The sequence below is a fragment of the Pinus tabuliformis genome, chromosome 1_1 (assembly GCF_031772625.1).
Source record: "Pinus tabuliformis cultivar Carrire ecotype Pingquan chromosome 1_1, CPIR1, whole genome shotgun sequence".
Lineage (NCBI taxonomy): Eukaryota > Viridiplantae > Streptophyta > Pinopsida > Pinales > Pinaceae > Pinus > Pinus tabuliformis.
This window is the reverse complement of record NC_142297.1, coordinates 863,879,714-863,891,100: the sequence shown is the minus strand read 5'-3', so window position 1 is coordinate 863,891,100 and position 11,387 is coordinate 863,879,714. Positions and strand designations below refer to the sequence as shown.

Below are 11,387 nucleotides of genomic sequence, written 5' to 3'. Positions count from 1 at the left end.
TTTTTCCACAACGTTCATAGGGATGTACACGTTGAAGAGGCTGATAATCTCTTTTGAGTCTAAGTGCTGCAATTTTAAGAGCAGCCAGTGAGTATTGAGGGTCTCAGAAACGAATGAGAATTTTCTAGCGTTCCAAAGAGTGGTCAGCCCTCCGGAAGCCCCTCGAGCTGAGATAGCTTTTGCCTCACATTTGCTCCAAAGCTTCTTACTTGCTTGAAGGAAGACGGAGTCTTCTAGTTTGGTCTCCTGGATGAGAAGTATGTGAGGAGTTTCTGTTCTTATTAAACTTCTGATGGCTTCTTCTTTGATTTTGCTCCCCATACCTCTACAGTTCCAGGAGACTATCTTCATCATTTGAATTTCTGGTTGGCTCCCTTGGAGCCTTGGGGTTGGTTTCTCGCCATCTTTGTTTTGATGCTAGGAGCTTCTCAAGTGTTGGTTGGCTGCCTAGAAGTTTATCCTTAAAAGTTTCCTGCTCTCTTTTTTCCCGATTAGATTTGCGGCCTCTTGTGGATCTCCTCATCGAAGCTTGGGATTCTCCTATTTCCCCTTCTTCCTCTGAGCACTCGGATTCGTGCTTCTCTTCCTCTGTTGTGCTAGTGTTTCCTTTGGAGCTCTCAGCTATTGCCAAATCTATTGCTGGAACACCACATTCATCCATTGCCTCTGTTGTTGGAACACCACTTCCAGCTTGATCAACTCCATTTCCAGAACCTTTGGGGGTGTCTTTGGAGGGAGGGGTTGATTTTTTATTTTCTGGTTCCTGAGTTTCCTCTATTTGCGAGCTTAGAGGGGCAAATTTGTTTTCATGATCCTTTCTAGGAGGGGGTTGCTGAAGGGGAGCCTGAGGACCTCTTCTGTTTGGACCAACCTACTTTTGGGTTTTCCTGGCGCGCTTGACTTGGTTCCAAGTTTCTTCTTTACCCTTTTCTGGTTCCACATTGGTTGGGCAACCTCTGGCGAAGTGGCCGTAGACATGGCATTTTCGACATTTGAAAGGCAGCTGCTCGTAGTCCAGCTTCTGCAGATGGGACCAGCTTTCTACTTTGATTTTGATGGCTTCCAGTAGACCCACCTCTAGGTCTACTTCTATGCAGATACGAGCACAATCATATTGATCTTTGCTGTTTGCCCTATCTATGAATTTCCCAAGGGCATTTCCGATGTGTTTCAACGAGTCCTAGTTCCAGCAATGGACTGGAAGATTAGGAAGTCTGACCCAAACAGGGATAGCCGAAGGGACATCTACTGCAGGGTCGAAATCCGGCGTCCATCTGTTGAGATACAAGCCCTGGGGGCCCATGAAATAGGGGCCATTCTGGAAGATCAGATCCTTGTCCTCCTGTGAGGTGAATTCGAAAAGGAAATACCCTCGTCCTAAGAAGTAAGAGGTGACGCTGCTCTTGATCAAAGGAGCCCAGTTTCTGTTTACCCAGGACTCAGTGGTCTTAGGGGAAGGCCATAGACCGGTGAACTGGCCAACAAGAGCCCGCTCAGCTAAGGAGAGGGCTACTTGAATCGGGGTCTCTGGCGGCAGGGAGATTTCAGGAATGTCTTCCAGCCTCTTGACAAACTTGGCTGCTTCGCTCTTCTTCTTCTGCGGCAAGCCGGCCAAGAGCCGAGTGAAAGCTTCGGCAGATGAGGGCAGGCTTGCCTAGGGCGAGCTCAGGACTTCCGTGAGGGCGAGCCTAGCTTAATTGTCCCGCCTAGCAGAAGACAAACGCTGTGAACCACAGAAGCTCAAGAAGGAACGCTGAGAAGGAGGGCAGAGAGCCCAAAGCCACAGGCCGCAGAGCAGCAAGGGCACAGAGGCGTCGGGGCGCAGCTAGGGTTTCATGGTTGCTCCAGAGCTCACGCGATCGATTCCCATTCACGCGACATATGCCCTGAAATGGAAAAATCTTACACCAAGTATATCTACGAATTAAGTTATTATTAAATAGTATTAATTAATAAAAATAAAATAAGAAATAGAAGTAAATGGAAAGTTAAACCAAACAAAATCATAATGACAAATAAATATACTAGCAATTATCCCAAAAGTACAAAGAGAGGTCGATAGGATTCTTAAATTGGAATTGTTGAATTTTTCTAGAAGAGTTAATTGGTTTGTGGAAAACCTTGTTTTCTTGGACTGGATCATTGTGCAATTAATACTTTTCTTTAGATGTTTTGTTTATGTCTATATTACAAGGAACACATTGAATGTGTTATTTCATTTTAGAGTAAGTTAATTACCCAAAATCAAGAGGTTAAGTTAATTACCCAAAATCAAGAAACCTCTATAGATGGCCAAGCATATACGAAGAATACATCTCATTCATATGCAATACCAAATCCATCTTTTCTTTTCTCTGAGTAAAATTTCAAAAGCATGAAGACATGCCATTTCATATGCACAATATACCCAACTTCTGAAATTTCAATGCTTGGATGCATCCCATTCATATGCTACAATAAACCCATATTTTCCTTAAATTTCAATCCATAAACACATCCATTCATGAGCCATAACAGAACCACAAAAAACAAAACCCCCTGACCCGTTAATACATTATCTACTCAAAGAGAGGTAAGACGAAAGGACAACACTGTCTACAGATCCTCCATGTCTCTGAAGGAGATGAGGAGCGTCCTGTGACCCATTAATGCATTGTCTTCTTAGGAGTGCGAGGTAAGACTAAAGAAAATCACTAGCTACGAATGTTTCATGTCTTCATAAGGCCTTGATAAATCTTCATTTATTTTGTAAATACAATAATTTGATTGTATTTTAACACTGTAAATACTAAAAATGAGCCCATAAAGAGCAGATAATCAAGAAGGAAACGCTTCAATCACAGACTGGAAATCAGGAATGGTGATTATTTTATAATGACCGAATCCACCTTCTAATAAAATCTTCTTCCATTCTTTCTTTGTTCTTTCCTTCCCACCAGAGCAGTGCGCCACCATTACCAGATCAAATACTAGAACTAAATTAGGATCCAGAACTGGCTTCTCTTTCTGGCCACCATTATTATTATCACCGCCTCTGTGATTAGAGTCTAGCGCCACTACGTCAACAATAATGAGCTTCCCCATCTCTGGGATCGCCTTCCTGCAGCTCTTCAGTATCTTGATACAGTCCTCGTCGCCCCAGTCATGCATGATCCACTGATGACATCGCACAAACAAATTGTATAGTCAAAACGTGCTCTCAGCTCATTCTAATTGAATTACATGACAGCTCAGCAAGTTCAAGACTTACCTTCATGAATATGGTGTCCGTAGAGGGCACGGTTTCAAACATGTCTCCGCCCATGTGCTCCACACCTATTTACATACATTTATATGTATAAGATTGTTATGCATATATACCATTGATGAAGCAAAGGTGTTGTTAGTAACCTGGGAGATGGGGAGCAGGGGCCACGACATGAGGGAGGCTGTAGTTGATGCCTCTGATGGAAGGATAACGCTGCAGCATTGCCTCGATTGTCTCCTCTGCAAGCCCAGCCTCTCGAGGCAAATCAGAGAATGGAAGTCAAATTTCGAAAAGCCGATAGGATTATTAAATTAGCATAAACAAAAACGAGAAATTAGCATGATGATTTGATGTCTGAAACGTCAAACAAGGCCGCACAGCCTTGTGATTTTAAATATGACATTTTTTTTCAAGTTTGGTTGAAGATTGACTACCAACGTAACCCCAAGATCCCTGGCATATTTGATTTTCACCATGCTTTTAAATTGCAAATTAATAATTTGTATTTCCTTTTGACACTTGTGCCTTCCATGTGATTTGTCGATATCACCCATTGGACAATTATCGCTGCCCTATGCAAAAAACTTAAAACCATGTGAAATAATAAACAAAAATGGTTTAACCTTCCCTGCTATATCAAGAATACAGCAAAACAGCTATGGCTCCCTGCAACAAAATAAGGTAAAAATGCCATGGTGCATATATACAGGGCAATACTGAACAAATTAATCAATTAATGTTAACCCTCATCTTCTACCGGCTTAACTGTTTACTTGGGCATTCTCATCTACCTATTTACATGGGTCATCTCCATAAATATAGGTTCTGGACATTCAACTGATGGTATTGAGCAAAATAACAAGTAATTAAACAAGAAATGATCGAGTTGATAGAATTTGCAGAGAGCGAACCGAAAATGACTGAATGATTTCTCTCTTAAACCTATACTGAAGGTTAAAGTGACTTTCTAGAAAGCCTAATTGAAATTCCTTGCACACCTAAGGATTAATAGGCTGAATAAAAGAAAGTGACAAGCAGAATATTCCAAGGGTAATTTTTGGCAAAGTAAGAGAAGTTATTAATAGGCAATGAGAAGGAACATCATTGAGAAAGACATTGAGTGTCACAACAGATTATTTTTTCAGCAAGCCTCCTATTTGCCCTGTGACCCAGTTATCATTCCCAAGTCCATAGCTAAGCCCTTAGGCACTATAAGAGCAATCTAACCATTTGTCTTTATTTAATGGATTTGTATATACAGCTCTACACGTACAAGACCCTAAAACAAAAGATATCAAGCCATATTAAAAATACCTAAATGTGGACATACACCACAAGTTACAACTACAATGTTTTGAACTTTGCTCCCTTACTAAAGAGATTAGGATAATTTTTATCGAATCTCTCCAATTACAAGAATTGGGCATCTCACAGCTTTATATATAATGGAGGGCATCCTGCTGCATTTACATTTTGACATCTCATACGTATTATGTACAGAGAATAGGCGGTGTATCATTGTCTTAAAAATAATCAATAAAAATATTGCCCATATTGTTGATAATAGTCACCCTTGCTCTCCTACTTTTTTCATAAGAGATGTTTTCTACCTTATTTTAGACACAATCTTTGGCAATTTGGCACTTATTAGCAAATTGCAATAAGACAACATATACTGTCTTGAATAGTGGCTCATAATGGTAATGGGATGTTAAGTTAGTGCAATATATAATGTCATAAAATCATCTATGTTATCTTGCGCTCCCATAAATAATCAGTACTGGCAATTGTCACCAGTCTTTTCCTATCATTATACTTTCCCACAAATATTTTCTCCATTATTTCACTAATCTTTGATGTTATACAGCCACCTTGTTCCTTTCAGGTATAGTTCACTCACATTTCACATAGTTCCTTGGACATCTAGGAGAATATATAGCTATTTGCAACAAACAATTCCCCAACGCGATGGCAAAGAATCTTTTACTTAATAATACCAGAACAACAGATAGATGTTATGTAGAAAAGTATTTCATCTTTCAGAGTTACAAAGTTGTACTCGAAGCTCATTAGAAAGGCATCTAGGCAACCCTTTTGGCTGCATTCTATTGGACAATAGATATCTTGCAGATTCAGCTCCCCGCTAAGATTGGGCTTTAAAACAGTAATTCTATTCTTTAGGTTGTCACTCACACGTCAAATTTTGTGTCACTGAATTCAATATCGAGCATAATTGAAAAGAAATTTAACCAACCCTAGAACGTATGATGTTCACCTCGTTTGAAAAGAACAGTAAGCCAAATTTATCATAGACTGTGATTACTTAAAAAGGGCATATCAGTTTTGCTTAGTACTTACATGTATAACAAGTACTGGGCATTTCACATGTTGAATCTTGTTAACATTCTGCAAAAATAAGAGAAAATGTTATTAGAATTTCTGCCCAAGGTTTTGAATGTTTCTAGAGATAAGAAAATTTCAAAACAACAAAAAACCATGGTTGTAAAAGTTTTGATGAGAAGGAAGCTTCGTTGGTTTACTTTGTAGATATCAAACCAGAATGTAAGTTTCACTCGGATGAGCACATGTAGTCCTGATAGTATAGCACTGTGAAGAATAACACCCTCAACCTTGGTAAACGGGCTGCCAAGTGTAACGTGGGTCTGCTCCCAACAGACTGCCCATACAAAATCAAATGCTCCTGCCCAACTCCATACTCTCTCTCCGGACATTCATAAACTGCTTCTATGTCTGTATATGTGTGGTGCTCAGTAGGCTGTAAAGAGCAAAAAGCTATATCAAAAACCCGAGCTTCAAACTTTATGCAGAGAAATCGTAAGACAAGTACAAGTAACAAGAGAAAAGAACCATGCTACCATAATCAAGCTCTTGAATCACACATGACGCGATGATTATAGTGGGTCTGCCAGCTGAATCTATCCAGAGGTGCCAAACAGAGTTTTTACAAATTGATTGCAAATGGACAGCTATGAAATCTAATCTCTAGGCTATGCAGACTCCGTAGGGCATCAAATAGGGCTATCTGAAGATAAGTAATCTATAGCTTTTCAGTATTTTATAATTTACCAACAAGTTAGTCAAAACTCCCCCCAAAATATTTTTATAATTTACCAACAAGTTAGTCAAAACTCCCCCCAAAATAACAAAAAATATACTGGGATTGTTTTTCCAGAATCAGATCAAGCAGAAAAACAGAATCATTTTTTCCTTCTGAGGTGAAAATAAAAACAATGAATACAGCTTTTGGCCCCTGGCGAACTATTCTCTTATATTATCCCTCCATGGCAAACTCTTCTCTTCCCCTGTTGCAAAATTAATAGGCAGGGCAAAACCATTCAGCAAAAATTGCCAAATAAAATAAAAGCACTATCTCTATGGTTAAAGCCCTTGCGATTTTTCCACGGCTTCACCGTAATAAAGAAATAATGGATTGAAACTGTTGAAAAAATTGGGTTCCATGCATAGCCATTATCTACCACGCTGCTTTTCCCTGTACAAATTTATTAGTAAAACCCATAGATATTGAAAACCAAAAGCATACCTGCTTCTATCCATAAAAAAATTCGAGAATTTCATTCCAATGGATCAAGAATTTCATCTCTATCGATTCTTCTGCTCAACATAACAGCAACAAAATAGAATCGCCAGGATAAACCATGCAAACACTCTTTAAAAAAAAAAACATAAATTAAATTCAAAACAGAGAAAAACACAACGAAAATAAAACACTGTAAAATCCAAAATGCATGGCCATGCAACAAAGAAAATAAACTTGAACAAGAAACAAGGCAAGCCAATGCAATGCAGAGTATTGAAGAAAATGATGAGATGAAAGTGAGAACGCACTCTGTGAGATGCTTAATACTAATCAGTGCTTGCCAAAAGCCAGGGAAGAAGAACAGTGCTTGCCAAAAGCCAGGGAAGAAGAACAGCAACAACAACTGGCAGGGAAAAAGCAGTGAAAATATCTTCAAGAGTGACATAAAAGAATGGGAAAAAGCAGTAAGGCAACTCAACCGATATTTGGAAAAAGCAGTCACACTTCAAATCAACAGTTGAAAGTGTCTCACCAGATCCAATGGAGTAGGGTAAAAGTGTTGACAATTGTTGATGCAAATGAAGTTCCTTTTGACACTTGTGCCTTCCATGTGATTTGTCGATATCACCCATTGGACAATTATCGCTGCCCTATGCAAAAAAACTTAAAACCATGTGAAATAATAAACAAAAATAGTTTAACCTTCCTTGCTATATCAAGAATACAACAAAACAGCTATGGCTCTCTGCAACAAAATAAGGTAAAAATGCAATGGTGCATATATATAGGGAAATACTGAACAAATTAATCAATTAATGTTAACCCTCATCTTCTACCGGCTTAACTATTTACTTGGGCATTCTCATCTACCTATTTACATGGGTCACCTCTATAAATATAGGTTCTGGACATTCAACTGATGGCATTGAACAAAATAACAAGTAATTAAACAAGAAATGGTTGAGTTGATAGAATTTGCAGAGAGCGAACTGAAAATGACCGAATGATTTCTCTCTTAAACCTATGCTGAAGGTTAAAGTGACTTTCTAGAAAGCTTAATTGAAATTCCTTGCATACCTAAGGATTAATAGGCTGAATAAAAGAAAGTGACAAGCAGAATATTCCAAGCAGAATGTTCCAAGGGTAATTTTTGGCAAAGTAAGAGAAGTTATTAATGGACAATGAGAAGGAACATCATTGAGAAAGACATTGAGTGTCACAACAAATTATTTTTTCAGCAAGCCTCCTATTTGCCCTATGACCCAGTTATCATTCCCAAGTCCATAGTCCATAGCTAAGCCCTTAAGCACTATAAGAGCAATCTAACCGTTTGTCTTTATTTAATGGATTTGTATATACAGCTCTACACGTACAAGACCCTAAAACAAAAGATATCAAGCCATATTAAAAATACGTAAGTGTGGACATACACCACAAATTACAACTACAATGTTTTGAACTTTGCTCCCTTACTAAAGAGATTAGGATAATTTTTATCGAATCTCTCCAATTACAAGAATTGGGCATCTCACAGCGTTATATATAATGGAAGGCATCCTGCTGCATTTACATTTTGACATCTCATACGTATTATGTACAGACAATAGGCGGTGTATCATTGTCTTAAAAATAATCAATAAAAATATTGCCCATATTGTTGATATAGTCACCCTTGCTCTCCTACATTTTTCAGAATAGATGTTTTCTACCTTATTTTAGACACAATCTTTGGCAATTTGGCACTTATTAGCAAATTGCAATAAGACAACATATATTGTCTTGAATAGTGACTCATAATGGTAATGGGATGTTAAGTTGGTGCAATATATAATATCATAAAATCATCTATGTTATCTTACGCTCCCATAAATAATCAGTACTGGCAATTGTCACCAGTCTTTTCCTATCATTATACTTTCCCACAAATATTTTCTCCATTATTTCACTAATCTTTGATGTTATACAATACAGCCACATTGTTCCTTTCAGGTATAGTTCACTCACATTTCACATAGTTCCTTGGACATCTAGAAGAATATATAGCTATTTGCAACAAACAATTCCCCAACGCGATGGCAAAGAATCTTTTACTTAATAATACCAGAACAACAGATAGATGTTATGTAGAAAAGTATTTCATCTTTCAGAGTTACAAAGTTGTACTTGAGGCTCATTAGAAAGGCATCTAGGCAACCCTTTTGGCTGCATTCTATTGGACAATAGATATCTTGCAGATTCAGCTCCCTACTAAGATTGGGCTTTAAAACAGTAATTCTATTCTTTAGGTTGTCATTCACATGTCAAATTTTTTGTCACTGAATTCAATATCAAGCATAATTGAAAAGAAATTTAACCAACCCTAGAATGTATGATGTTCACCTCGTTTGAAAAGAACAGTAAGCCAAATTTATCATAGATTGTGATTACTTAAAAAGGGCATATCAGTTTTGCTTAGTACTTACATGTATAACAAGTACTGGGCATTTCACATGTTGAATCTTGTTAACATTCTGCAAAAATAAGAGAAAATGTTATTAGAATTTCTGCCCAAGGTTTTGAATGTTTCTAGAGACAAGAAAATTTCAATACAACAAAAAACCCTGGTTGTAAAAGTTTTGATGAGAAGGAAGCTTCATTGGTTTACTTTGTAGATATCAAACCAGAATGTAAGTTGCACTCGGATGAGCACACGTAGTCCTGATAGTATAGCACTGTGAAGAATAACACCCCTCAACCTTGGTAAACGGGCTGCCAAGTGTAACGTGGGTCCGCTCCCAACAGACTGCCCATACAAAATCAAATGCTCCTGCCCAACTCCATACTCTCTCTCCAGACATTCATAAACTGCTTCTATGTCTGTATATGTGTGGTGCTCAGTAGGCTGTAAAGAGCAAAAAGCTATATCAAAAACCCGAGCTTCAAACTTTATGCAGATAAATCGTAAGACAAGTACAATTAACAAGAGAAAAGAACCATGCTACCATCATCAAGCTCTTGAATAACACATGACGCGATGATTATAGTGGGTCTGCCAGCTGAATCTATCCAGAGGTGCCAAACATAGTTTTTACAAATTGATTGCAAATGGACAGCTATGAAATCTAATCTCTGCTACGCAGACTCCGTAGGGCATCAAATAGGGCTATCTGAAGACAAGTAATCTATACCTTTTCAGTTTTTTATAATTTACCAACAGGTTAGTCAAAACTCCCCCCAAAATAGCAAAAAAAATATTGGGATTGTTTTTCCAGAATCAGATCAAGCAGAAAAACAGAATCATTTTTTCCTTCTGAGGTGAAAATAAAAACAGTGAATACAGCTTTTGGCCCACCCAACTTCAAATACGGTGTTAGAAATATTTGAGAGACAAAATCCGCATCTGCTGCAGATTTTGACGGATAAAGAAATAAGAAACAAGTGAGAGAAAAGAAAACAGATTCAGAATGTTAGACCATTAATCACGCCTGACCGTATGACGGCGTTAGACGGCGTAGAGCGGCGTTAGACGGCGTAGAGCGGCTGTAGTCGGCGTGTTAGTGACCGAAGAGCCGCTCGACCTCTCAATTTTACCTTTTGGGAGAAAATTGTCATACTCCCTGGGCAGCTGGTATATCAGAGGTTGCTTGAACAGTTACATTTTAGTGATACAAATGTAAAAGAAGTGCTAAGTGCAATTGGAGAGCTAAGCTGTTTGGAAGTTGTGGAAGTAGGAGGAGGGCCTTTGCTGGACATGCTGCCAGCTTCGCTCGGTTACTTAAGGACCTTAAAGAAATTGGGAATATGGGATTGTACGGCATTGAAATGTTTGCCCGCTTCACTTGGTCTGTTGACTCAGCTGACGGAGCTATCTGTATGTTATTGCCCGTTGATCAGCGAACTACCGTTTATGGAGGTGAAAGGAGAAAGAGAAAAATTGAATGATATGGATTATAGCATTGACCTGTGCACATTTCCAAGGCTCAAAATATTAGATCTCCAAGTATTAGGGATATCAGAGATATCAGTACCAGAAGGTGTTTGCTGCAGCCTTGAAAATATTAAAATCTATCATTGTATTAATTTGATAGAGATTGGAACATTGCCCAATACACTTACAAGTTTATCTTGCTCAGATTGTTATAATTTGAGGAAAATAGATGGGCTTTATGGTCTTAAGAAACTTGAATGTCTGCGTCTTGCTCATTCCATGGAATTGCAGGAGTTGCCACATATGGGGGGCATTGGTATCTTTGACGCGTATCATAATTGTAGATTACGCGAAGTTGAAGAGCTTATGGGGATTGGGGGTACTGGCAAAGCTTCGAGAATTCAGGGCTTATAAATGTCAAGAGTTAGAAGAACTAGAAGGCCTCCAAGATTGTCTGTCGCTGCAAGTAAATGTGAGAAAATGTCCGAAGCTGTGTTGTTTAGTTAATGAATGATTGTTATATAGTATGTTAATAGGTGTGTTTGTTTTTGAATTAAGTTATTTAATTATTTTAGAGTTTAAAAAGTGTTTATTAGTAATGTGATTGCTATATAGTATGTGAAGGTGTGTTTGTTTGTTTTAGAATTAGCATTTGCACCAGATGTTGCAAAAGA

The 11,387-nt window shown here is 38.3% G+C and overlaps 1 protein-coding gene and 1 pseudogene across 1 annotated transcript; one reads left to right on the top strand and one right to left on the bottom strand.

Moving 5' to 3' along the window:
* Positions 1–2,817: 2,817 nt before the first annotated feature.
* Positions 2,818–3,304, bottom strand: LOC149217016 (xanthohumol 4-O-methyltransferase pseudogene; annotated as a pseudogene).
* A 6,974-nt stretch (positions 3,305–10,278) lies between these two features.
* On the top strand, positions 10,279–11,127 carry LOC149217015 (uncharacterized). The gene is made up of 2 exons (XM_089390110.1): positions 10,279–10,296; positions 10,411–11,127. Exons 1-2 carry the CDS (start codon positions 10,279–10,281, stop codon positions 11,125–11,127), a joined length of 735 nt encoding a protein of 244 aa, XP_089246236.1.
* Positions 11,128–11,387: the final 260 nt, after the last annotated feature.